Source organism: Aspergillus piperis, assembly GCF_003184755.1.
Source record: "Aspergillus piperis CBS 112811 unplaced genomic scaffold BO85scaffold_4, whole genome shotgun sequence".
Lineage (NCBI taxonomy): Eukaryota > Fungi > Ascomycota > Eurotiomycetes > Eurotiales > Aspergillaceae > Aspergillus > Aspergillus piperis.
Window position 1 is genome coordinate 146,926 of NW_020291594.1, and position 25,504 is coordinate 172,429.

Genomic DNA, 25,504 nt, shown 5'->3' on the forward strand with positions numbered 1-25,504 from the left:
CTATCCCTTCTAGGAGTGACTAATAGTAAATAACCACAAATGGGGGGCTGTCCTTCACAGTCACCGAGGGCAATGGAAAGAACAACGGCCAAAATTAAAAGCACAAGGCAAGGGAGCGAAGCCAGGCTATGCGATCGAAGGAGGGACGTGGCAGAGATGGTGGAGAGGAAAATAATCAAAAAAGAAAACAAGTCATGCTTCCAATGTCATCGGTCCAATGCGTGCATGCTGCCGAATATCAAACATTCGGCCGTGTCTTGCCTGTTATTTCTGACCCGGGAAAAAAGATTCAGATAGATGCTCATTTACGCCGTTCCAGCCTTTTGCTTCAAAGTCACTTGTGCACGCCTATTACTAGTGGTAGGAAAATTTGCAATAGAAACAAGAAAGGAAAGTGCAAGGACAACAGAACACAAAAGCTGAAACGACCATGGTTAGTAATGCAGTGGTGGGGAAAGAAGATGAGGAAATAAAAAACAAAGATCGAATACAGCTGAGAACAAAAAGGAGACACAAAATGCGCAGGGTCCCCCTAAAGACATTATACACACACGAAGACGCAGCACTTTTTTATTTCTTCTTCTGGTTGGGAACCTGTTTGAGGATATCGTCAAAACTCATGTTGGGGTTGAACCGACTGATGGGCCGAGCCGGGGCTTCCATCGGGGCTACGCCCATGGGTAGCGGCAGAGCCTCAAGACCGGGGTAGATCGAATGACGATGTTCCGCCCTCCGGTTCATACCAGGAGAGTTCAGTCGGGGAATAGCCGGTGGTGGTGTGAGGCCAGTGGGGCTCATGAGGGGAGTCCCTTGTCCCTGTTGTTGCTGCTGCTGCAGCTGCTGCGGCTGTTCGGAGGACGAATCTGCCGACGACTGTTGCGCCTGGTAAGGGGAAGAAAGGGACGACTCGTTGTCGTATGGATCTTCAATGGTCGGAGGGGCCAAGATTGCATCCTTCTCTGCCCACTGCTCGGCCACTTGCCAGCAGTGACTGCGTCGGTAGATACCCTCTACTCCGTTGATCACAACGTCAGAGGGCAGACTAACAACACCAGCTCCACCTGCGACACCAAACCAGCTGCGCGCGGTCTTGCTATCGCCGCCAATCCAGGGCGCACCGCCGCGAGGGGCAATACAGAGGAAGTACTCCACCCCATCCACGTACTTGACGTCCTGAACATCAACAACGACAAGGGGCAGCGATTGGATAACACAGTAGAGGAAGATCCATTGGCCACACCGGAAATCGATCATGTCGTTGACAGTCTTTCCGTGGGCGCATCGACGCTCGAACTGCATGAAGGCCTCGATGAAGGGCGTGGGCTTCAGAGCCTCCCGTGTATACGAGTCCATGAGCACAGCGTTGATGTCTGCGTCCTTGAGCTTCTTGGCCTTCTTCTTGGCCTCCTTCTTAGCATCCATGGGCTTCCGCTCCAGGGCCTGCAGTGAGGGGTATTGCGGAATGTCAAAAGGAATTGGTGGCTGGACAGGAGGTGTACTCCGATCGTACTCGCTCATAATCTGTCGGAGGGCCCGGGTCATCATTTCATCAGGGTCCGACGTTTCAGATCCTTCCGCAGCCATGTCCAGTGTCCGAGTGGTTAGGGAGTTACGATCGACCAGCATGTCGTAAAGGTTAGCAAAGTCATTGTAGAGATCCCGGACAACCTGGCGATTGAGTCCGCTTTCTTCGAACTGATTCTTCTTGGAGCGTGCTTTGGGCGGCCACGAGCCGTACTTCTGCCGGTAGTACTGCATGGTGAATCGCCGGAACTCCATAAATGCGATCTTCCAGTTCTTGAACCGCACGACCTTGCTTTCGGCCGAAGTAGCCGAGTTGGCGAAACCGGAGAATACGGAAGGGAAATCGAAGTCATCAAGCTTACTGTACAGGACACGCAGACGAGTATCCAGGTCGATGAAACCACGCTCCAGTCGCTTCTGCGTGACAGGGCTGATGAGGCCATACTTGGGGCTTCTCAGCTGCTTCAGTTCGTCCAGCTTACCGACTCCATGCACGAATCCCTCGAGATAGAGGGGGAAGAAGCGGAGTCGTTCTCCAAGAACAATAGCCTCGATGGTCTTCTCGCGACTCTTCCGCACATCAGCTAGCCTCAGCTCCTCGCAGTAGTTTCCAAAACTGGTAGTTGCCGTCTCGCCGAAATTGGTATGATCGAAGTTGGTAAACTCAAACCGGGACAGCAGTGTAGCGACGTCCATGAAGATCGAAAAGAGCGAGGGTGACCGGGAGGTGGCGATCAAAGATTGTCCCAATAGGAATGCAAAAAGGTTGCGGAACAAAAGGAGGGTTTCGGTGTCCTCCTGCGAGATCCGACTACTGGGGCTGGACACGTCGCTGTTCAAGGGAATTGGAAGATAGAGATGGAACTCCTGGAACTCATCCTGGCCGTCATCCTCCATATACGCCATTCTCCTGCTACCGGAGCTGTCGTTGTCATTTTCGGCCAAGGGATCCTGAGGTGTCAACGGAGGCGAACCCGGACCAGCCACGGGGCTGCTCAACGACATTGTGCGAGTCTGTTGGTCGAGGGCGTTGAGATTTCTGACATCGTTGCTTACAGCCAAATCACGTAGTGATGGTGATTCAACAAAAACCGTGCGGTGGACTTTGAAGGAGGCAGGTCTGCCGGTGTTCTGGGGGAACAGATAGACATAGGTATCACCACTCTCGTTCCAGAGTTCGGGAATCTAGCCAAGAGAGGTTACAGTTAGCCAGGAACTTACGAAAATAGTCGGGGAAAGTCCCCCTTGTAGCGTTTTCGCACAACAGCTCAAGGTGGTTTCAGTACGTACCTGGTCTCCCCGGGCCAAAGGCTCCAGATCGTAGAGGATCTTTTGTTCCAACCCGGCAATCCAGGCACTGGGTCCCGCAGTGGTAGTGGCCGGTCGGGGATCTACAGAGCTCGCGCGCGCCCGTCCAGGCATCCAGCTCCGTCTCTTCGATGAAGATGAAGGGGTTCCGGGGCGCGAATCGGGACCTGAACCGGGTACAAATAGACCCGCGGCACTGGAGGGTCGACTGCCACTTCTTCCGCGACCTCTGCTCTGGGGCCTGCCATCTGGAGAGTTGTGAGCGCTGTTGGCCAGGTCCTGGTTCACAGCCAGTAGCGACGGGGGTGGCTGCAGCGGTTCATCCAAGTCGAAGCCATCGTTGGGGATGGGGGATACGGGCGTCCGAGCGTCTGCATAGTCGCTTTGAGGGTTGGAGACTGCACGAATGGGTCGGGAGGCGCTTCGCGGGCGTGCATCCTGCGGCAGCTGGTCGGGGGAGGAGGGTTTCGGAAGGTTCGGAGATGCAGGCGATGATGGAATAGAGCTATCCCTGTTGGACCCCAGGGAAAACAGGGACGAGATGCGCTTGGCGGACTTGACCGGAGCAGACAGCATCTTCAAGGCCGCTGGCTAGTTGGGGGGGCAAAAGAGAAGGGTCAGTTCCCCGGGCGCAATGGAGAGTGCACGAAGCCGTGAACAAACAATTTTGGGGGGTGACGAGGAAAGACAGGAAGTCGAGACGAAGACACACCGTCGGGTAGAGGGGAAGTATGACGGGGAAGCACCACCAGGCGCTGGCAGTGGCAGGGACGGCACTTACCTTAACAAGTACAGAAAGCAAGAATGCGGCCAACCATGCAAAAACCCTCTAGACAGCAGACGGGTTTGAACGAAGAATCTGCGGCGGGCGACTGGTGTAAGTCGCTCGACGTGGATTGAGGAATGGATCGGCAGGAGGGATCCAGAAAGAGGGGGGGAGAGTGAGGAGGGAGGAATGAGGAAAGGTTTTCTGGGCTGGTGGTTTGTTTGGTGGTTCTCTCCGCGGAAGCCGGATACAGCAGCAAAAAATGGAGGAGACAGCTGAAGGGGAGAAATTGAGGCTATCGCCAGAAGCAGCGAGAGAGGATCTTTTTTCTTGAAAAGACAAAAAAGAAAAAAAAAAAGAACGGAGATGAAGGCAACAATATCGAGAGAGGGTAAAAAAGAAAAAATTATTCTCCCAAGAAACCCGAACGAAGGACAAGAAAAAAAAATAAAAAATAAAAAATAGAATAATATCGAAAAATAAAAACCCAACGAGACGGGAACTTAGCGAACAGGCGCAAAACAGAAGAGGGGGAAGAGAAACAGAAGTCAGTGAGGACTGAGTAAGTATTGATGTTACCCGGAGAGGGAAAAGGCTGGTATGGTTTATTGAAGGCAACAGGTTATTATTAAGCCCTCCAATGGACGAGTATTTTTAACCCACGAGTGGAGCCACGGCAGCAGGAGGGATTGAGGAACTCTGATTGTGCATCAGAGTCAAATCAGAACCTCTGCTACGGATGATGTGATTGATGATTCGGTGGTGGTGTAGTGGTTAGGGGATGGGGGAAAAGTGGAAGAAGAAGAAGGGAAAATCAACCAGAAGGGTTCCAGGGAGACCCCCCCTCAAAGTGATGATGGTGATGATTTATAGAGCCGAAGTAAATCCAGCAGGACCCGAACTAGGAAGAGCTAAAAAGCGCAGTGGTTCCTCTTATTATTCACCAGTTCGTGTTGGATAATATAATGATCCTGACGTTCTAGGGCCAGTTTAGCTGGTCTGCTGTTCGTTCTTCGGGCTTCCGGTGGGTTTCGACCAGTGGGGAATGCTGCTATTAGCAGTTTCTTCTACTGTACGGAGTAAATAACTTAAGCCCAACGGAGGTTGCCATCGAACCACTTTATATGATCTCATTTCCTTTGGCTCTCCTCGCCATCTCCCGTTTGTTTCCTAAACTAAAACTCTCCCTAACCCCTCCATCCGTGGGTTTCCTACTGGAGACTGGAGACTAGGGGAGTTGTTAGCTTAACTCGCACTCTGTTCGGTGGGCGCAAGGTGTGTGAGTGAATGTGAGTGTGAGTGGGCTGGCCAGAGGCAGTGCAGTGTTTCTGGTTCAGGAGGCTGATGCTCATCGGGTCAGAGCCAGTCAGGATGCGACGGGGCCCTCCTCTCTCCTCCTTCCATGCAATCGTCGTGGGGGTTCGGCAAGAGTTGTCTGCAACTAATACTTTCCTTCTCAATACTTACTACTAAGGCTGCCAGTTGTTCGTTCTATTTATTCCTCTGATTCCCAACTCTCTCCTGGCTTCTGTTGCGTGGTTGGTAGTAGCTTAAGCAGCAGAGCAACATTGCTTACTGTGCCCACGGGTGCATGTACTTTGTAAGTAAGTATAGTACCTCACTCACTCAAGGCAGAAACATTCATTCACTGCATGGGGTTGCATCAATGATTTTGTTTATGCTGTTACTTTTTTGGGACCTTTTGTAGTACGTTTCCCCTTGTTGTCCTGAGAATTTACTTTTTTCCCTGTGACATCCATCGTCAGCCTCTCCTCTCTGCGATTCGCATTCATGCTCTCGCAAGGCGTTGTGCCTGCAGCCTCAGGAATTGCAATACGGACTGATGATCGGATGACGGAATCTCGGCAGATATCCACTCTCTCCGATTCAAGCGCTTTCCCATTCATAAGTTGGATCTCCTCATTCATAGTCTGATTCTCCTTTCAGAGTCAGCCATTGATTTCCACCCCTCTCTCTTCTCCGGTTCGGCCAACCATGGACGGGACTCGATCCGTTTCCTTGGTCGGTCATGTTTCCGACTGACTTGTCTACCTCATTTAATAAATAGTCTGCTTGGGTCCGTCTACACGGTCCCTCTTCGAAGTTAGTAGTAATAGTAGTTTGAAAAAAGCGCACTCTCCCCTTTCTGGCCCAGTCAGAACCTGCGCGATTACGACCTTAGTCTACAACCGGAAAGTCTGTGACAAAAGGAGAGGCGCCGGAGCCATGACAGGTGGATTGGCATCTCCGATCCAGGGGCTATCGGACTCCGCCATGCTTACCACAAACTCACACAACATACCTTGAGTTGCCGCTGGCACGTCGCACTGGAATCCAGCCAAGCGAGAAAACCTGCCGACAATTTCCACTGCAGAGAAAAGCGACAGCTCGCCATCGTTCATCAGTACCAATCGATGGATAGATCAGTACGCCATGCTTGCCCTGTCCTCTTTCATTGGACTGGCGAGTAATAAACAAGAGAAAAATATCTACTAGTCGTCCTGCCAGAGAGGCAACTTATTGGGAAGATCTAAGCTACTAGACCTAAAAGAGGCGGGAGAGAGAGAGGGAGGGAGAAGCTAAGAATAGTAGCCATTACCACTGGTCCTTCGTGGTACCTACTTTTACTTTTCATTATTTTTTTCCAATCTGTTTGCTAGTATCTACTCCGTACTTACTCACTACTCTGTCTTTTTCTTCCTTTTCTTTTCTATGCGATTCTTTCCCTTGCTTGGCTTGCCTGCTTTAGTAGAGGCGCTAACCAGCGGCGCTACTGTACGGGGAAAACTCAGAAGAGAGATACTTCATCTCTAGCGCTGTGCCTGCATTACCCGACATGGAAAGAGAAGCCACGCACTCGGACATACGTAAGTAACTGCGTCCTGAAAGTGATGCCTAGGTTGACGTTGTCCGATCGGGTCTTTGACCCCGTAGTCCGTTTCGATTGATCCGGGTGAGCCATGGGTGTTTTACTTTGGGGAATGGACGTGTCATCCTTATTGATCTGGGCCTTGGGACCTCAGGCAGCACATTTATGTATAGTACCCCATCTGTATTCTCGGAGCGCCCGCCTCACGCATCCTTTGCATAACTCCCGAGCAGCCAAACCCCTTTCGGGCTACTATGTTCTACGACTGTGGTCAAGGTTTCTCAACTTCAATCAACCGTTCCCAATAGTTAATTATTGCATAATGGATAATTATAATCATACTCAATAATTTTATACTTCGTACAGACTATGGATAATCTACACCTCTGGAAATTGCTCCATCTAATCTCTAAAACTAGCCCGTTCTTTTCATCTTCCTCTTTCCTGACGGGGAGTGACCGAGCGCCCTGAAGATGCCGCACCGGCATCGGGCGGTGCGAAGACAGGATCTGCCCCGCGCCCTGAACAAGTACCCCGTGACTTGGTCCCGTCGGCTACGGAACTTCCGTTGTTCCCCCCTTTAGACTGCTTCCAGAAGCCAAAGTCACACCAAAGTCATGGATGGATGCCCCTCCTGATCCGCTTACTTACGCGATGCTTTTCTCTTGACTAACGAGTCATCATTGACTTACTAATTTTGTGACTGGATAGAGATACTATAGCACCCCAATCAAGTCCACTAACTTCTTTAGTGACTGCCAAGGACTAATCTGGGAAAGTAGAGTCGTTCATCATCCAGAGTCACTCTAACGTTATCAATTTATATAGCGAGGGAAGACAAACCACATCACTACCTGAGACAACACATAATATATAACTTGCTGTTATACGTGCCAGGCCCCGCATATTGGAGCTTCTGACGACTACCATTACTCATTACCCAAATCAATTCAGGTCACCGATCTAATCACTAGTATTCAAAGAAATACTATCTACTACTACTTTTTTTCCCCCTGAACCTGTCGCGCAGCCAACCAACCAACATCATGGACGTTGAGCAGGTCGATCTTTCCCGTGGTTGGCCCAACCCCGCCTTGCTGCCCACGACGGCCTTGGCTGAGGCCTCTGCGAAAGTGTTGGCCACCCCGGCCATTTGGACACCGGCCTTGATGTATGGCCCTGATGAAGGGTACCAGCCGTTGCGCGAACACATCGCTCGCTGGCTAACGACGTTCTACCAGCCACGCGACCGCATCACTCCCGAACGCATTTGCATCACGGGTGGCGCCAGTCAGAATGTAGCCTGTATTCTGCAGGTCTTTACTGATCCTGTCTATACACGCAATGTTTGGATGGTCGCACCCGCCTATCATCTATCCTTTCGCATCTTCGATGATTCCGGGTTCTCTGGTCGCCTGAGGGCCGTTCCCCAGAGTGATGCGGGGTTGGATTTGGCCTATCTCCGACAGGAGCTGCTTATTGCCGAGGAGCGGGCAAGGAGGGAAAATAATAACGCACCGGTACGTTGGTTTGCTTTGGTCTGCAGATGGACGTTTACGTCCTGCCTTTGAGGTTTTAAGGGGACTGAAGTGGCTCATCTGACTGACTCCTACAGAACTACAAACCTACTAGGCCATGGGGTAAAGTCTACAAGCATGTCATCTATGCTACCCCCACCTTCTCCAACCCGTCGACGCTCACTATGTCCTTGCCTGATCGGGAGAATCTGGTTCGTCTTGCGCGAGAGTTCGACGCCTTGATCATCGCCGATGATGTCTATGACTTCCTTCAGTGGTCACCAGACCCAGCCAAGACATTACCGCAGCCCAACAGGGCGCACCTACCCCGTCTGGTGGATGTGGACCGGTATCTGGATGGGGGATCTGGGGATGACTGGGGTAATGTGGTGAGCAATGGAAGTTTCAGCAAGCTGATCGGACCCGGAATGCGGACAGGTTGGGCGGAGGCTACCGAGAAGGTAGCGTATGGTCTGTCACAAGCGTGGGTGATCCCGTGAGGTGGTCTTGCTGGCTGCTCTCGCTTGTCCCTTGCTTTACCCTCCCCTACCTGGTAGGCTAACTTTTCCCTGGACAGAGGCTCAAGTCGATCCGGAGGCGCACCGTCGCATATGTGCGCCGCCATCATTGCGCAGCTGTTCCCCACGGGGATTGTACAAGACTTCATTGGCGATGTTCTGCAACCGGCGTACGCCCGCCGCTACCACCGGATGATCTCTTCCATACGTGAGCATCTTGTTCCCCTCGGCGTGGGGCTCCCTCCAGTTCCTGATGTGGCAGGGGGATATTTCATTTGGCTCCGGCTCCCACACCCATTACGGTCCAGCGAGCTTGTACCCATCGCACTGCGCGAACAGAACTTGATCGTAGCATCTGGTAATGTCTTTCGGATAGATGGAGATGCGGCAGGAGACAAGAACGATTTTGACGACGGCATGCGCCTCTGTTTCGCGTGGGAGCGGGAGGATAAACTCGAAGAGGGGGTGCGTCGACTTGCATCGGTCATTCGTGAAGCTCTCAAGTAAACCCCATGCTGGCGGCCGCTGCGATGATGGCTACCAAGGGTGGACGGGCGGATCGGACCGCCTAGGACCTTGGTCTGGAAGAACTGTAGTATGTTGTTATTATGGACGAACCACACACCCCATTACAGGATAGTCATTCAGTGCCGAAAGGTTGAAGGCTCGTCACGCCTAGATTCTCTCTCCTTGGCGCAAGATGAGAAAGAATGATGCGGACGGAGGCGGTGGGCGGCCAGTCAAGGCGCGAGGCCGGGGAAGGCAGATGACTCGGGGCGAGCATCTGCACGGCACCTGCAGCCAACTTGCATATATAGACCGCAGTAGCGCAGTCAGGGCACTTTTGGAATCACTGGCTGCGGGCCAAACATCACGCTTTCCCGACACACATTGTTCAGCGCCTACTCCTGCAGCACCATGCTTGAGGAACCTTGGTCTTTTTCCTGCCCGGAATGGACGCGTCAAATAACTCCTTGTGCCAAGGGATGCCGCGGCGGAATCAGACGGGCACCGCACACATTCTTCACGCGTTCCAAACCCAGAATCGTTGTCTAGCTAAATCATCCAAACATGGCGGAGTTCAACAAACAATCCGGCTTCCGGGCCGACCGTCTAGATAATCAGGACTTTTGGTCGAGTCCGCAACGCTGTACAACTTTCTGGACCATGCAGGTGATTACTGCTGCTGCTGCTGCCGAGGCTAGACTAGTTGATGACTAGGTGTTTCACGGGCAGACCACGACCCAAGGTTAGCGGCCGATCAGTCGGGTTGGGTTAATTAAGGAAGAAGACTGTCTCCTCTGCGGAAAGCTTGGTGCACTGATTCCTTACCCACCTTGTAGGATATTTTTAACTCGATCGAGGGGAAAAGAGACGGGAAGACTGAGACATATCGGACCGTGGACTTGGCTATCTATCTACTTTGTAGTATCATGTACTCTATATGAGAAGGAGATTCAAGTTGTAGAGCACCGGTTAACCCTTAACCCATTCTTTATTGGTGGGAGAGAAGTGGTTAGTTAATTTCTGGATTTTGCCCCTGGATGATCCCCCCTCAGCTCTCTCACTTTCTCGCCTCTCTTTCCCTCGCCCGGGCCCACCCGTCCATGCAGGACCAACCCTTTTTCTCTTCCCGCCTGAGTCAAGGTATCTACCAACCTTGAATCCAAGGGACTGGCTGACGACTAATTCTACAGTTAAAACAGCATGTACAAAAGTATAATCCGCCGAGAGTATACGTACTTATGGCTATGCCAATGGGACAATTAGCTTTCTCGCCATGGATTAGATATATCTGACGCAGCAAGTGAAGCTTATCGAGATGAGGATGCCACGGCTGCCCGGGAGCACCGACATTACTGCCCAGACTGGCGTCGGGGGAACAATGGGCCACGAGGAATGTCTAGACCTGCTCAATCAGGCAGCCTCCCCCAGCACTGTAATCACAGTGGAAAAACTGGTGAGCAGAGCCCGACATTTCGTCCCCATCGAGACATACCATATGGCGGGTCAAATGCAGCATGGCAGAGGAGGTGTTGTTCCGTCCACAGGGTTCGCCATCCATACCAATGCCTGAGTCTAGTGCGTAGCGACCAGCTCGCTGCCCTGGCGCGCTGTCAAACAGGCGAATTCCAGCAACAAGCCATGCCGGACGATCGGCTCTGCAGCCATGGCCGAGCGATTGAAATTCCCAGTTGTCTTCGATCTGGGCCACGGCGAATTTGTTGATCAAAACCCTGCCAGGTATATTAGCCTACCGGGTCCGCTGATCGACTGGAGATTTTTGATCTTTTCCTTTGGCTTGTTTCCTCCTCTTCCTGCCACCTCCGCCTCTCCTTTTCCGATTCCTTGGGCTTGTGCTTTTCGGATCGGATCAGATTTCGTTCGTTTTCTTTGTCGCCTACGCAACATTGGGAGGTAGCCTATCCCTCGTTCAGTCACTAGTTACGGTTTAGTAGAGAGTCCCACGACTCTCTGCCATTCGCTCTCTTCGGTCGTTCCTTGAATATCCGGCAGCCTAGACTATCTGGCCCACCAGCATTGGGGAGTAGGACTAGTATAGTAGTGCGTGTGTGTGTGAGTGTATACAACTACACACGCGAGCTTCGGTAGGTAAATTAGTCCATTGCAGACTCTCCCTCCCGCACTTTCTCCCCACCATTACCACCATCTTCACCACACAAGCTCTCTGCATGGCCCACCATGCATGACTCCAGCCAGTTCGGCAGAGGGCAATACGCCCGCTACGAGGAATATCATGTCTATAGCAAGCGACCGCTAGAAAGATTGCCACCAATGAATCCCGACTAACCCCCGTCTAGTGCTTTATCGACTCGTTTCATCCCCTGACCCAGGCGTTTCAAGCAGCGGTCGGCAGACGACGACTATCGCAGCTAATTGGTGTGAGTGGAGCGATCGGGGCGCGTGATTGGACCTTCAGCAGCTTTTCTTGCAGTCGGACCTCCACCATCTGGCGATAGTCAAGCAGTAATTTCCAGCGACGGACAAGGCATCGCAGTCCAGCCAGAACCAATCGTCGGGTCAGGAACGGGGCAAGTTTGTGTGCCTGGATCCATTGGTCCCTCCCGCGGGTGCCAGCAAATCTTCTGTTCCCTCCCCCCTCCACTTTATCCCGGGTGTAATAACCTTCATTTACTTCGGCCGTTCCCTTCACATCCTAGCTTTGTCGTTTCTTTTTATTCTCTTTCCCCCGTCCTTTCGTTCCCTCGTCAGTTGTGTCTGTCTTTGTGTCGTGGGAAAAAGAGGCAGTTTCCGAGTGTTACTGTCTTGCTGTGTGTGTTGTGTTTTGTGTGTTTTATTACATTCATTCCTTTTCTACTACTTCTCCCCTGGCGGCTGATTTGCGCCCCCATACATTCCTTGCTCTTCCCTACTTACTACTCCAACTACAACATCCTATCCAGTCCACCGTCTGACCCCGTCGTGTGACAGACCACTTCTGTTGGTGCTCACACGATCTTGTCTGGATATTTCTTCAGTACTGGTTACTGAAGTGTTGGTCGCTCGTCAGCGTTCCTCCTTACTATATTACTGTCCCTTCTCGCTGTTCAGTTCTCTGCCGGCTCAGTGAACCTCGCTGTCTTGACGATGGCGTCTCTCCACACTTCCATCATGTTGTTTGTGTCATACGTCTGTCTGCTACTGAGTGTGCCAGTGGCTTTGGTCAATGCCGTGCCTACCTCCGGGTCTGTCGACGTAACATCGCATCTGGCGGTGCGCGCGTCCGACTACTGGGTTGGAACCATCAAGCGTCAGGGTACTGTGCCCTTTGGCAACACCACGAGCAGCTATGCAATCTACCGCAACGTCAAGGACTATGGTGCCAAGGGTGAGTCAGACCTCCTTACATGGCTGGTATTTGATGCTGACTACTACAGGTGACGGATCCACCGATGATACTGATGCTATCAATAAGGCTATCTCGTCTGGTGGTCGGTGCGGTTCCGGTTGTGACTCGTCTACCACCACACCGGCCCTGGTGTACTTCCCCGCCGGTACCTACGTGGTGTCCAAGCCCATTGTGCAGTACTACTACACCCAGATGGTCGGAGATGCCAACGACCTGCCCGTCCTCAAGGCTGCCTCGAGCTTCAGCGGTATGGCCGTCATTGATGCGGACCCCTATGACAGCAATGGCGACAACTGGTACACCAACCAGAACAACTTCTTCCGTGCCGTTCGCAACTTCGTCATTGATCTGACTGCTATGCCCGCATCCTCGGGTGCTGGTATCCACTGGCAGGTCGGCCAGGCCACCAGTCTGCAGAACATCCGCTTCGAGATGGTCAAGGGTGGCAGCAACAACAAGCAGCAGGGTATCTTCATGGACAACGGATCCGGTGGCTTCATGTCCGACCTGACCTTCAACGGCGGTAACTACGGTGCCTTCTTTGGTAACCAGCAGTTCACCACTCGCAACCTGACCTTCAACGACTGCAACACCGCCATCTACATGAACTGGAACTGGGCCTGGACCTTCAAGTCCGTCTCTATCAACAACTGCCAGGTCGGCCTGAACATGTCCGCATCTCCGTCCAACCAGACCGTGGGGTCCGTCCTGATGCTGGACAGCACGTTCACCAGCACCCCTACTGGTGTCGTGACTGCCTTCAGCAGCGACAGCATTCCCACCGGTGGTGGTGCCCTTGTCCTCGAGAACGTCGACTTCACCGGCTCAACAGTTGCCATTGCAAGCGTGAACGGCGACACCATCCTCAAGGGTGGGTCCGTGGTCTCGAACTATGTACAGGGCAATGTCTACACCCCGGGCAGCAGCAGCAACAGCAACAACAACAGCACCGTCAGCAAGCGCTCCCCTGCCGTTCAGGCCGAGGATGTTCAGGTGATTACCCAGACGATCACAGAGACGATCACAGCCTGCGGTGCCGACTACGCGACTGAAACTGCTGCGAGTTCGTTCGGAACTGCCTCTGACGTCGGAGCGGAGGGTTCGACGACGACCGCCGCTGCTGGTGTGGTGCCTCTGTCGTCCATGTCTGTGCAGTACCCCGCCGCTGGTAGCTACAGCTGGGAAGGTTTTGACAGTGAAACCTCTCAGGCCACCACGGCCACCAACGAGGCTTCTGTCCCTGCTGCCGGAACTTCTGCTGGCTCGACTCCTGCTGAGCCTACCTCCCAGTCGGCCGGTGCCTCCGTCGTCGCCCAGGGCTCCGGCTCTGCCTCGGCTGCTACCAGCACCTCGTCTTCCGGCTCCTACTTCGGTACTTCCAGCAACTCCACCGGCCAGTGCTCAACCAAGACCGTCACCAAGACCCGTATCGAGACCACCATTCCCTCCCAGGCCATGGCCAGCTCTCTTCTTACCAGCTCTGGCAGTGTCTTCGAGAAGTCCAAGCCTTTGTACGGGTCGTATGCCGCTTCGTCCTTCGTCAGCGTCAAGTCGGCCGGTGCCAAGGGTGACGGTACCACCGATGACACGGCTATCATCCAGAGTGTCCTGAACAACGCCACCGAGGACCAGATCGTGTACTTCGACCACGGTGCCTACATCATCACCGATACCATCAAGGTTCCCAAGAACATCAAGATCACTGGTGAGGTGTGGCCCATGCTCATGGCGTATGGCGACAAGTTCTCGGACCAGAAGAACCCTATCCCCATGCTCCAGGTCGGTGAGGCCGGTGAGTCTGGCTCCGTTGAGATCAGTGACCTCGTCCTGGAGACCAAGGGCCCTGCTCCTGGTGCCATCCTGGTGCAGTGGAACCTCCAAGCCGCTTCTCAAGGCTCTGTTGGTATGTGGGATGTTCATGCCCGCATCGGTGGCTCTGCCGGCACTGAGCTTCAGTCCGACACCTGCGCGAAGACCCCCAGCCAGACCACCACACCCAACGAGAAGTGCATTGGCGCCTTCCTCCTCTTCCACGCCACCCAGAACGCCAGCGTCTACCTGGAGAACACCTGGTTCTGGACTGCTGACCACGACCTTGACGCTTCCGGCCACGGACAGATTAACATTTACAACGGTCGCGGTATCCTCCTCGAGAGTCAGGGTCCAGCTTGGCTGTATGGCACGGCTGCCGAACACAACCAGCTGTACAACTACCAGGTCTCCAACGCCAAGAACGTCTTCATGGGCTTGATCCAGACCGAGACCCCTTACTACCAGGCCAACCCCAACGCTCTGACTCCCTTCACCCCGCAGACCTCCTGGTCCGACCCCGACTTCTCGTACTGCACGACCGACTCCTGCCGCAAGGCCTGGGGTCTCCGTATCATCAACAGCTCCGAGACCTACATCTACGGTGCCGGTCTCTACAGCTTCTTCGACAACTACTCGCAGACATGCCTGGCCACGGAGTCCTGCCAGGAGAACATTGTTGAGGTGGACTGCTCCGACGTGCACATCTACGGGCTGAGCACCAAGGCCAGCACCAACATGATCACGTCGTCCAGCGGCGATGGTCTTGTCCCGCAAGAGGGTAACGAGAGCACATACTGCTCGACGATCGCCTTGTTCGAGCAATCGTCATCTATTTAATTTGTGCCTTTTACATCCGAGACAATACATACATACAGTGATAAACCAGTTATTTGTTTTCTCGATGCCCCTTGGAGGGAAGGGATCTTAGATGCATTTGGGAGGGTTGATTGATTGTTGGGGAACACATACGGATATACCACTTTGTTGTCACAATTTATATTTTTGCCTACATCCATTCATTTTATCCTTCTATTCTTATCCCATTCGTTACATCTATTGGTTCTATACTGGCTTGGTAATTGTGGTGGTGGTGAGACTGTTTATGGTGTGTAGCGGTAGAGATTTTCCCATGTGGCTATACAGTAGTTGAAATAAAAGTCAATGATCAGATTGTTTCTATCACACCACTATAATGGAGTTGATCACAGCTCCTTCGCTTTACATGAACAGACTCTATTCTCCTATGGGCCTCGTTATGTCCCTCCATCACCGACCAACCCTTCAGTAAATAAATGACAATAGTTAAAGATAATCCTTCCACATAGATAGACTGCTTCATCTCTCCCCAGCCTCCTCTGACTATATCTCACCCATCTTTTTTTGAAAGTGATTCTTATCTGTTTTCAACAAATTTCTCCTCAATCTTTCACATATCATCACACTCTACTACGTAGTAGTATTCCTCCCTATCTACCTACATTCCCAAGCTACGACATCAACTAACAATCAAACACACACACACACACACACACACAACCAACTTAGCGACTTATCCACGACGAGAGAGACAAAGGATACAAAACAAACAATGTGGATCCCAGCAGAGGGATGAATGATTGTTACATTTCTTTCTGATCCGTTTCTTTCTTTTAGTTGTTCTGCATTGTACATTGTATTTTCTCCATTGTATTCATTTATTATTCTATTGTAGTGTGTTGTATAGCACAATAGCCATTGTACAGGTAGTTTATTTCATTGATTAGCTTGGTCAGACCACTAGGGAGTAACGAGTAACTTTGAATGAATATGTGGGTAGTGAGTGGGGTATTGTAGAATAAGAAAATATGAATAGGTCTATTGAGAAGATTTTTGAACTGTTTATTGTTTGGTAAATAGGAATCTCTTCCTGCACTCAGTCTGGGATTAAGTCGGTTACTTGGGATGATGGTTGGGGTGGAGATGAATGAGTATTGGTTTGTTTACTGTTCTGTGATGTGTGGTCAGTCTGTTTGGATTACTTTTTGGTTGTTTATGAATGGTTCATTCATTGGTTTATTTTTTTTGCTAGTTGTTGTTTATTAGTCTGTTGATATAGTATTGGAAAAAGATGGTGGATGAGGTAGAGATATAAGATCCTTTTGTTTTCGGTTGTATGAGTAAGGGCGCAGAGACATGCTGGTATTACTCTATTGCATTGATGTTCTAAGGTGCGAATGGTTCATTGGGGTAGGGAGGGGGAGGTGTAGTCGTAGAGCGAAAGGAAGGTAGTGCTACCCTCTTTCTCTCTCTCTTTTGTTGATTCAAGTATGATTATAGTCATGTGTGTGTAGTGTTTGGTGAGGTCGTGGTGCTTTCGGGGTTCTTTTTAACCGTAGGGTAGGTAGGGTTATATAGACTCGGCTGTGTAGCTGGAAGGGTTTGGGGCCATGTGCGTGACTAGAAGTCAATGTAGCTGTGCCTATTGCCTCTGAGTGTTAGCAGCTATTGATCTGTCTCATGTCCTTAGAGATTGGTTTTGCAAGTACGATGCTGGATACGTATCTGCAGTTCTTTGGATTTGTATGTGTGTAAAGAACGAAGATCCCCCCCAGTCCCTTTCCTTTGAAAGTAAAGTGCTTAGAGCTGGTAGAAATCAATTGATCACGATGGCTGACCAGTATGGTCATCCCGTGTAGTGTGAGGTCGACCTGGAGGACAGTGTCTGGGAATTTGCAGTTCTCAATATCGTCGATTGAAGACTTTGGCACCAGCGGATTGGACTGATCAGATGACCTCCATTATATCTGTGGGTCGGATTTTGATGCTAGTTTTTGCAACAAAGGGCACAGAAGCAGAAACACTACCTGCCATATCGCTTGGCCTGTCTCTCAGCAACCAGCAGGAACTTGAAGACAGCACTATTGACAGACGGGTGGCATCATGAGAAACCTTTCCACTGTTCGCGCTTGCAAGAATAGAAAGAAATCTGCTGACTTGATCAATAAATCAATCCTGCCAGGTAGGGGGAGACGGGGACAGGGTTTGGAAAAATCCTCATCCTGGTTGGAGCAGAGATATGCACAACTCCTTACCCTGCTAGGAAAAGTGGAGGAAGCACCTGAGGAGTGAATGGTATGAGATGTATGAACTAGGGCAAGACATGTGGGTGGACAACGTCCGAGCCAAGAAAAGAATATTAGCATCCTCAACCCTGCTGTTGCTAACTTGCCATAACGCCAGGGCTGATGCTTGTCGGGAGTAAATTGAGTCCCGACTGGTGCCATGGCTTTGATTGGCGCCGTTCCGGATGGAACCCGAACCTTGGCCCGAGTCTAAAAGCCAAAATGGGGGAGTAGACTAGATCCAGTTATGACGGGGGAGGGCCCCTTTTCGGAAATGAAGGAAGGAAGGAGGAAAGCAGCATTATAGATGCAAGACAAGGAAAAGCACAACTGGAGGGTCACCGAGAGAGAGCAAATGGTTGGCAGTGATCAGGCGCGGCATTAATGAAGCTGAAACCCTGGCGATGCCAAGCATCCCGGTCAATCCGCCGGCGTTGAATTCATCTCCACCCACCGTTTCAACGCCCCTCAAGATGAAACCTCTGCGCTGCTGCCAGCGCTTGAGCCAGTCCAGTCAGTCTCCAGTTCCCGGTGGAGTGTCTCCCCTGTCATTATTATCTTCAGGGACTTTTGGGAGGGCCCTCTTCGACGATGCTAGAACCGTTTCACGATCGATCATGATGGAGAGGCTTGGTTCAGGTCCAGAACGCCCCCCTCCACGGCCTATATAGAACGGCCCTCTCGTCGCCCTCATCTCTTCCTCTCTTCTTTTCCTTCAGCACGCAGGCTTGTCTAAGTTCTTTCACTTCATCCTTTCTCTCTCTTTTTCCCGGTCTGTGACCGTCACATTCTTTCCACAAAACTCCATTCCTTGAAGAAACATCCCATCTGGTATACCGGTATACCAGACTCTTTCACTATCTTTATTTTCTCTCCTACAAAACCAAACCAAAAACCTTCCCACCAAAATGAAGCAGGCTGGTTCCATCCTCGCCCTCGCCGGGCTCGTCTCCCTTGCCCAGGGTCACGGTTTCGTCACCTCCCCTCAGGCCCGTATGCCCGGTAGCGCCATGGAGAAGGCCTGTGGCCAGCAAGTGTACAACAACCAGGAGGCCGACAACTACGGCAACGTGCAGGGCGAGCTTCAGATCGCCTCGGGCCAGAGCGACTACGACGCCGACGCCTGTGACATCTGGCTCTGCAAGGGTTACAAGTACGCCGACAACAAGGACAACGTCTACTCGTACAAGGCCGGTGAGACCGTCGATTTCACCGTCGACATTCGCGCTCCTCACACCGGTACCGCCAACGTCTCCGTCGTTGACACTGCCTCCAACACCGTCATCGGCTCTCCCCTGATCTACTGGAGTGTCTACGCCTCCACCTCTACCGGTGTCACTGCCAACGAGACTAGCTTCAGCGTCACCATCCCTGATGACCTCGGTGACAAGTGTACCGAGGGTGGTGCTTGTGTTCTTCAGTGGTGGTGGAACGCTGCTTCCATTGACCAGACTTATGAGTCTTGCATTGACTTCACTGTTGGTGGCTCTGGCTCTTCTTCTTCCTCTTCTTCGTCTTCGTCTTCTTCTTCTTCCGCCGCTGCCAGCCAGCAAACTACCACCACTGCTGCCGCCGCCGCTGTCACTACCCCTGGCACCGCCAACAACGTCGCTCCCGCTTCCTCCAGCGTCCCTACGACCCTCGCTACTAGCGTGAAGCAGAGCGCTACCGTCGCCCCTGTTGCTGCCTCTAGCGCTGCTGCTGCTGCTTCTTCTTCTGGTGTTTCCATCCCTACTGATGGTACCGCTGAGGAGCAGCTCACTTGGGTTGCTAGCCTGCTTAAGGCTCTCCTTAAGTACGCTAACTAAAGATGGTGCGGTGTGTATATACTAGTATCAGTTGCTGTGTTAGATAGAGTTGGTGGTGTGGAATAGATGTGCCTGTATATTGAGTTTGTGTCATGTAAACGCGTAGTAAAGATTTAGATTTCAAGCGTTAAGACTCTTCAAGATTGAAGGATGCTTGCTTGGCTGCTGATTATTCTATAACCGGACAGAGCAGTAGTAGTAGTATAGTAAGAAACACCCGATAAAGTCCGTTTTTGATAACTCAAGGGAGGACTAGACTGTAAGGATATTGTATATTTATCTGAGGTTTTCAATGCTGTTAGTTGAATAGTAGTAGGGTTGTCTTGTAAATGGATAATGGCGATGGTATGTTTTGTTTACTACCGCATATGGAAACATCTGATCGGTAGTAGATAGTATTAGTGGTATAGTAGTAACATAGAAAAAACAGGTTACTAGTAATTGTACTTACATCTATAGCTTTTTAGAATTTATTATCAATAGAAAATCTATCCACCTAGATCAGAAAATCTAGCGAAAAGTTGAAAACTACGTACTCGTCAAACCCCACGAGGCAGATAGCTACCTACTACTCCCGAATACCCACACATTGTCAACACTATAGCAGTAAGCACTACGAGATGATATACCCCCACTAATAAGCTTTATCACACTGCAATATCTTACTAAATCAACTGTGTACTGACCATACTTTGTTTATGATAACAAGATCACGACAATAGGCAAGTACTAATGTACCAAACAAGCACATCTGGCAAATCAAATTCACTCCGCGGTAGAGGTATCACAAAAGGTATCGATACATCAAAAAGTCAAACAATAATAATAATCATCATCAAATCACCACCTTACAATCCATACAATCTTCTTAATAATGTTGCTGTACCGGTCGCTGCTGCTGCTGCTGCTGCTGTCCCTCCGCCCACCAATCGGGAGATGACCCCTCCGCGCGAGCCTGTTGCTGATCACCATACACCGCAGGAGCCACAGGGACAGTACCAGTAGCAGCAGCAGGGGCGCTAGTATCAGCAAACGGGTTCTGCACCTGGAAATCCTCCGATCGGTACTCAAACCGGCCTGCGCCGTTGCTATACGTGCGCGGAAGGACCGGAGCGGTCGAGGAAGAGCCCGAGGATAGCGGGCTCTGGGTTTGGTTCCGAGGCGGCACCGGCGGCGCAGAAGCTCCTCCTGCTGCTGCTGCCGGGGCTGGTGGTTGCACGGCGCCAGAGGACGAGGCCTGACTGGATGATGCAGGTGACTGGCTGCCGGATTGTCCCTGGGCGCGACGCGCCTGGAGCAAGGCGTGCTGGTGCTTGGACAGAGCGACGGATAGTTCGTCGTTGGCTTCGATCAACGTCACGAGGGTATCCTCGTCTGGGGCGGGATTTGTGGCATGGATGTAGTTCTGGATGAAACGGGAGGCGGTGCGACACCGGTCGGAGAATTCTTTGATGAGCTCGTTCTCGAGCATCTCGGCCGGAGGCGTGGATTGGACGAATTGGATGAGTAGCTTCGCGGATGTCTTGGCCTCGGAGATGCGTGCGGAGAGCTCTTCGGGCTGTGGTAACCCGCCATGTTGGTTCTGGTTGGGGGCGTTGTTGAAGTAGTTCGGGGTTTGTCGGTATGGCTGGACCAGGGGTTGTGTCAAGCCGGGCTGTAGGGGAATCATAAGATTAGCTTGGCGATGCTTTGAACGAGTAATGGGGGATGTCTGGACACATACATTACCCGTATTCTTGGGAGCATACTTTTCCTTCTCCTTGCTCCACATCCCCAGGAGCAGCGCGAGATCTTCGTCCCATGCCCGCTGCATTTCCAAAGAATCCAACGTGTCCCGCAAAAAGCTGTGTACGTTCATATCCCGCCCGTTGCGGAAGAGGTCCTTCACAGTCGCCACGAACTTGGCGTCGATGTTCCGCGAGAACGTATGTCCTGGGTTATCGATGAGGATGCGCATGAGCATGATCGCATTGTACTGCACATTGCTCCGGGCTTTGGCGGGATTGGACAACAGCTTGGAGATGCGAAGGGCGGCTTCGCGGGCGGCGTTGGGGCTGGACTCGGCGCTCTCGACGATGGCAGGAAGGTGAACGAACTCGTCTCCATTCTGGATATGTGATTGTAAGTACGGTCGCTATCAACTAGGCGGGGAATGGGAATGAGGCGATTATGGAAGGGGGAGGGGGTTCCGCAGGGTGGGACATACGGCGCTGTTGGGGCCCGATTCGCAGAACGCGGTCTATAAACCGTAGATGTGGTTAGTTGGACGAGCTCAAATAATGGCTTAGAATCAATACGAACCACTTCTCTAAGTATGATACCTTCCGGAGAGTCCTCGGGGTACGAAGGGGAGTCGCGCGCGGGACCTGTTCCGAGGTGAGCAATTGTCAACCGTCGCATGCCGATCAGCAACGGGTGAGAGAGTGAAACTCACTGGATCGCCTGCTGAAGGAATTGAAGAGGCGCTTCATGATGACTTGTCGCAAGCTACCACAGCTGGGTAGAAAATAGTCAATAGGAATGGGGTTGGCGAGAAAAATTTAAGTAGTAAGAAAGGGGGCCGTCAAGCAAACGAGACTAAAAAAGACGTCGCAGCCTCGCAGGGCCGGTTTAAGTGCCGCGGGGAGCAAAAAGCAGCGGAGGGTCCTTTAAACCAAACTTAGATTTTAGTCAAGATTAGAGTCAATTTATCCATCCATCCATCCATCCATTCATCACTCCCGAAACCTCTTCTGTTTTGCTTGATGTTCTGAAGCAGTCGATCCGGTGGCAATACGCTTTGTCGGCGACACGCAAGCGCTCTTGTTTGCGTTTCTTGGGACGATCCAGAACTGACGTAGAGAAGTCAAGTCAAGAGAACATGATCCACGTCTGCCTATGAATCTTGATGCCTGCTTGACTACCAAGACTCTGCAATGCGTACACCATCCCGCACTGTCAGCGCAACCAACCGCATACACCTACGTATGCAGGTTGTCTCCCCCCATAGTCTGTGAAGCATAGTTTTCCAGTCGTCATGGGGATGCGAATGCCTCGTCGGGAGACAAGGCCGCATTGGACGAAGAATCCCATCGACACGGGAAAAGCTTTGACTGATGGTCTGTTCGCAAGGGCCGATTGGAGCCTGTGACGGGTTGATGGTCACACACACAGCCACGCTTGGCTGAGCCAGATTTCCCTCCCCTCTGACTCTGCCCATCTGCAACCTGCTGACGGGGGGGAAATGGGAGACGGAGGTCTGGAGTCGGGGGATGCTTGTCCACACGCTGCAGCCTGCAGATCAGAGGGTCTAACAGCTGTGGCGCAGTTGACTGTTACAAATGCACAGCGTAGGGCCCCCAAGAACTCTTGTCGGAGACCAGAACAGACCTATGACGGACTGGCAAAGTTGCCAATTTCTACTAGTACTACGGAATCCTTATCATCCTACGCTTGTAGATCAATCCTGTCCGACTGGCAGGGCTGATGATGAACTTCCATCATCCTTCCTTCGTCTTCTTCTTTTACAACTTCATGAAAGAAAAATGAATTCCGTATCCCATCATGAATTAAACGCTCGCAAAAAGTGTCCTGAAGTAGGAGAATGTCCGAAACCTGCCGTACCGATGTACGCCATCCATGTAGTAGTATCCACTATGATGAAGGAATAATTTTCCCTGGACTCCTTTCAGCCGCCTTACCTCATGGCCAGCGACTGCAAAGGAAAAAACTATCCAGTCGAACCGATTTCTCCGGGGGGTGAAACGAGATCAATGTCTAAAGAAAGATGTTTGTCTCTGCATAAAGCAGAAGACAAACTATCATCATCACCATCACTTTTTTTCGCCGGGTGGTTTCGAATTTTTTCCATTTGTCAAAAAAGTAATAATTTCTTTTGTATTCCTTCCGTGACCAGGTATTGGATCCGTACAACAGCAAACTCCGGCATTCCCATTCAGTTTCTGACCACTTCACACTTTCCCCGACACCCACACACCGCTTATGCCTCAATGAGAGCACGGCGGAGCTGAGCACCACGCTGGCGGGAGCTGAGGCGGACCTCCTTGTTCTCGGCGGCCTTGGCGACGGTCTCCTCAGCCTCGGTGAGGATGAGCTCGATGTGGCAGGGGTTGGTCATGTAGGGGTTGATCTAATCGACATGTCAGTTTTGCGGGGATGCGTGACATAAGAGATGTATCTCGGATTCCGGTTTCAACATACACGACCGTGAGCACGGTAGGTACGGCGGCGACCCTTGGGAGCCTGGTTGACCTGGATGTGCTTGACAACAAGGTTGCCGGTGTCGAGACCCTTGGTGTCGGCGTTGGCCTCAGCGTTCTTGAGGAGGTCGAGAAGGAACTCGGCGGACTTGACGGGCCAGCGAGCCTTGCTGACACCCCACTGCTTGCCTAGAGAGAAAGAAGACGGTCAGCGTCTTCGTTTACCAAAACGCTTGGTTTTTGCCAGATCCTCCAAGAATATATCTTCCAATCCTTCCATCCCTTAAAATTCTGCCCATGTCGGTTCATTTGTCGATCCGTAATTTCCATTCCCATCTCTTCCCGAAAACTCTGCAGAAAAACACATAACTCACCCTGAGCGCAGCGACCGGTGCTGCCAGCGTACCGACGCATGGGGACGGCCTCGGCCTTCTCGGTGACGTTGGTGAGGAAGGTAAGGGCGCGCTGCAGCTTCATGCCGTTGATAGCCTGAGCGGTCTCACGGGTGTTCTTGAAGCTGACACGGAGGTAAGAGCCCCGAGCGCGGGCGCTCTTAGCGGCCGGAATGTCCTGAGCAGCGTAACGGACCTGATGGCGACAAGAAAAATCCAACAATCAGCAAGACCATTCATTCAATCCCTCATATATCATTCTTTTTCTTGGTTCCCCCCCTCTTTTCCAAGCACATAATTCCATATAAATTATGCATATCGGTGGACGGAAGTTCATCATAGCAGGGGGGAGAGAGTCGAAAATTGTTCGGTATGAAGTTTTCCTTCATCGGCCAAAACGCAGGATCGAAGATGATAGATAGGGATTCCGGTACAACGAGAGGTTGGGCAGCGGTTCTTTCTTTTCACGATATCTTTTTCCCTTGCTTTTTTGACATGTCCGTTTTCCACCGATAGCAGCAAACGCGAATATAGCACTCACCATCTTGATGTGGTTGCCGAGCGGGTGGTCCTCGATGTCGGGTGAGAAGTTTTGTCGTTTTCCTGTCGTCGGCCGCTGGAACTTGAGATCGCGAGGCTCGCTCGTTGTGGTGCGCTTTTTCGCTCTTGGCGCCCGCCTAGGGTATCGGAGCCCTAACACTAGGCGGCTTGGGGCAGGTGCCCGCCTCACCGCCCGGCAGTATTGCCCTTTAGCTTTCAATCCGTAGGAACTTCATTGTCTGCTTCAATGTCCATTTCGTCGGTCGATGGCGTTATAAGTATCTACATTGCTTATTCTCAGTAACTAAATGTCATATTCGTTAAATGTAATGCTGTCATATTCCTTTTCTCAACTGAGTGAGGTGCTGGTCGTTTTTTTCATCGTGTTGTCGCATGATCGAATCATGTACTAGTTCATACAGACGCTAAACCTATTTGGGCTACAGTCAGCTCATGCACCCTGCAGCTATGCCCTTTCACCAACTGGTCAATTACTTCGGCAACTGATAACTACATCAAAACTGATATCAGTGCAAACATGCAGACGACATCCGTCTTCGCCGTTGGCTATAAAATTCAACGTATATATCATGGGGCCACAAGCCAGTGTCGATCACAACGAAAGGCTGTTTCGTATTCCTTTCCAGCCGTGGAGAGACCAGCGTATCCTTCCAGTTCACTGTCGGCTATCGACGCTCGGCCTCAAATCCCGATGCGGAGAATGCCCGCCCTTCCCCACGTTTGACAGCTGAATGCTGATATGACCAGTATGACTGAAAGACTTTGCAGCAGCACCATAATCGGCTTCACCGAGATTTGGCATGATTTGAGACCAAGAAGTTTTCCAAGCGCTCGCTCTTTTAGCACGCACCAGGGGTTTCGACATAGGCAATATATGCATCAAACTGTGGTAAGCTTGAGGAACTGGGCTGTTATATAGTAGACAAATAGAGTTTAGATGCGCACTAAATAGCGGCGCTGCATGCAACTGCATTTGCTAGCCTTCCCCTGCACCATCTAATATTCCTCTTAGCAGCTGGCTCCAAAAGCTGGCCGTCGCTCAGAAATCGTGGATACAATCCTCAGGGATTGACAACAACTCGGTCTCCCAAGATCCGTCAGCGAGAAAGCCTACCATGATTGTTGGGGCCTTCGTCTAAGACCCCTAAGCGTAAGGCACCATTCTCCTTGCAGCGCGTGATTGGTGAAGTAACTAGGAGTGACTCCATATGCTGCCCACCCGGCCGACACTTGTCGCAGCCATGATCGAGGTATATGC

At 51.6% G+C, this 25,504-nt stretch overlaps 6 protein-coding genes across 6 annotated transcripts; 2 read left to right on the top strand and 4 right to left on the bottom strand.

Moving 5' to 3' along the window:
* Positions 1–521: 521 nt before the first annotated feature.
* On the bottom strand, positions 522–3,801 carry BO85DRAFT_219743 (uncharacterized protein). Its single transcript, XM_025654677.1, has 3 exons — positions 3,614–3,801; positions 2,815–3,423; positions 522–2,709 (listed from the first exon to the last, which is right to left on the bottom strand). The coding sequence occupies exons 2-3, from the start codon at positions 3,406–3,408 to the stop codon at positions 571–573; spliced, it is 2,733 nt and encodes a 910-aa protein (XP_025518020.1). The 5' UTR covers positions 3,409–3,423; positions 3,614–3,801; the 3' UTR covers positions 522–570.
* Positions 3,802–5,170: 1,369 nt separating this feature from the next.
* On the bottom strand, positions 5,171–5,993 carry BO85DRAFT_435792 (uncharacterized protein; the record flags this gene model as incomplete). Its single annotated transcript, XM_025658545.1, has 3 exons — positions 5,171–5,194; positions 5,338–5,529; positions 5,901–5,993. 3 exons carry the CDS (start codon positions 5,991–5,993, stop codon positions 5,171–5,173), a joined length of 309 nt encoding a protein of 102 aa, XP_025518021.1.
* Positions 5,994–7,513: 1,520 nt separating this feature from the next.
* BO85DRAFT_365486 (aminotransferase-like domain-containing protein) lies at positions 7,514–9,009 on the top strand (the record flags this gene model as incomplete). Its single annotated transcript, XM_025655741.1, has 3 exons — positions 7,514–7,987; positions 8,083–8,480; positions 8,562–9,009. The coding sequence occupies 3 exons, from the start codon at positions 7,514–7,516 to the stop codon at positions 9,007–9,009; spliced, it is 1,320 nt and encodes a 439-aa protein (XP_025518022.1).
* Positions 9,010–18,076: 9,067 nt separating this feature from the next.
* On the top strand, positions 18,077–19,266 carry BO85DRAFT_219833 (lytic polysaccharide monooxygenase). Its single transcript, XM_025654678.1, has one exon. It carries the CDS (start codon positions 18,195–18,197, stop codon positions 19,092–19,094), a length of 900 nt encoding a protein of 299 aa, XP_025518023.1. The 5' UTR covers positions 18,077–18,194; the 3' UTR covers positions 19,095–19,266.
* A 462-nt stretch (positions 19,267–19,728) lies between these two features.
* BO85DRAFT_219879 (GAT domain-containing protein) lies at positions 19,729–21,989 on the bottom strand. The gene is made up of 4 exons (XM_025654680.1): positions 21,529–21,989; positions 21,396–21,460; positions 21,301–21,333; positions 19,729–21,201 (listed from the first exon to the last, which is right to left on the bottom strand). The coding sequence occupies exons 1-4, from the start codon at positions 21,563–21,565 to the stop codon at positions 19,963–19,965; spliced, it is 1,374 nt and encodes a 457-aa protein (XP_025518024.1). The 5' UTR covers positions 21,566–21,989; the 3' UTR covers positions 19,729–19,962.
* A 1,084-nt stretch (positions 21,990–23,073) lies between these two features.
* rpl17 (60S ribosomal protein uL22) lies at positions 23,074–25,048 on the bottom strand (the record flags this gene model as incomplete). Its single annotated transcript, XM_025663316.1, has 4 exons — positions 23,074–23,223; positions 23,295–23,482; positions 23,668–23,881; positions 24,965–25,048. The coding sequence occupies 4 exons, from the start codon at positions 25,046–25,048 to the stop codon at positions 23,074–23,076; spliced, it is 636 nt and encodes a 211-aa protein (XP_025518025.1).
* Between the last annotated feature and the right edge of the window lie 456 nt (positions 25,049–25,504).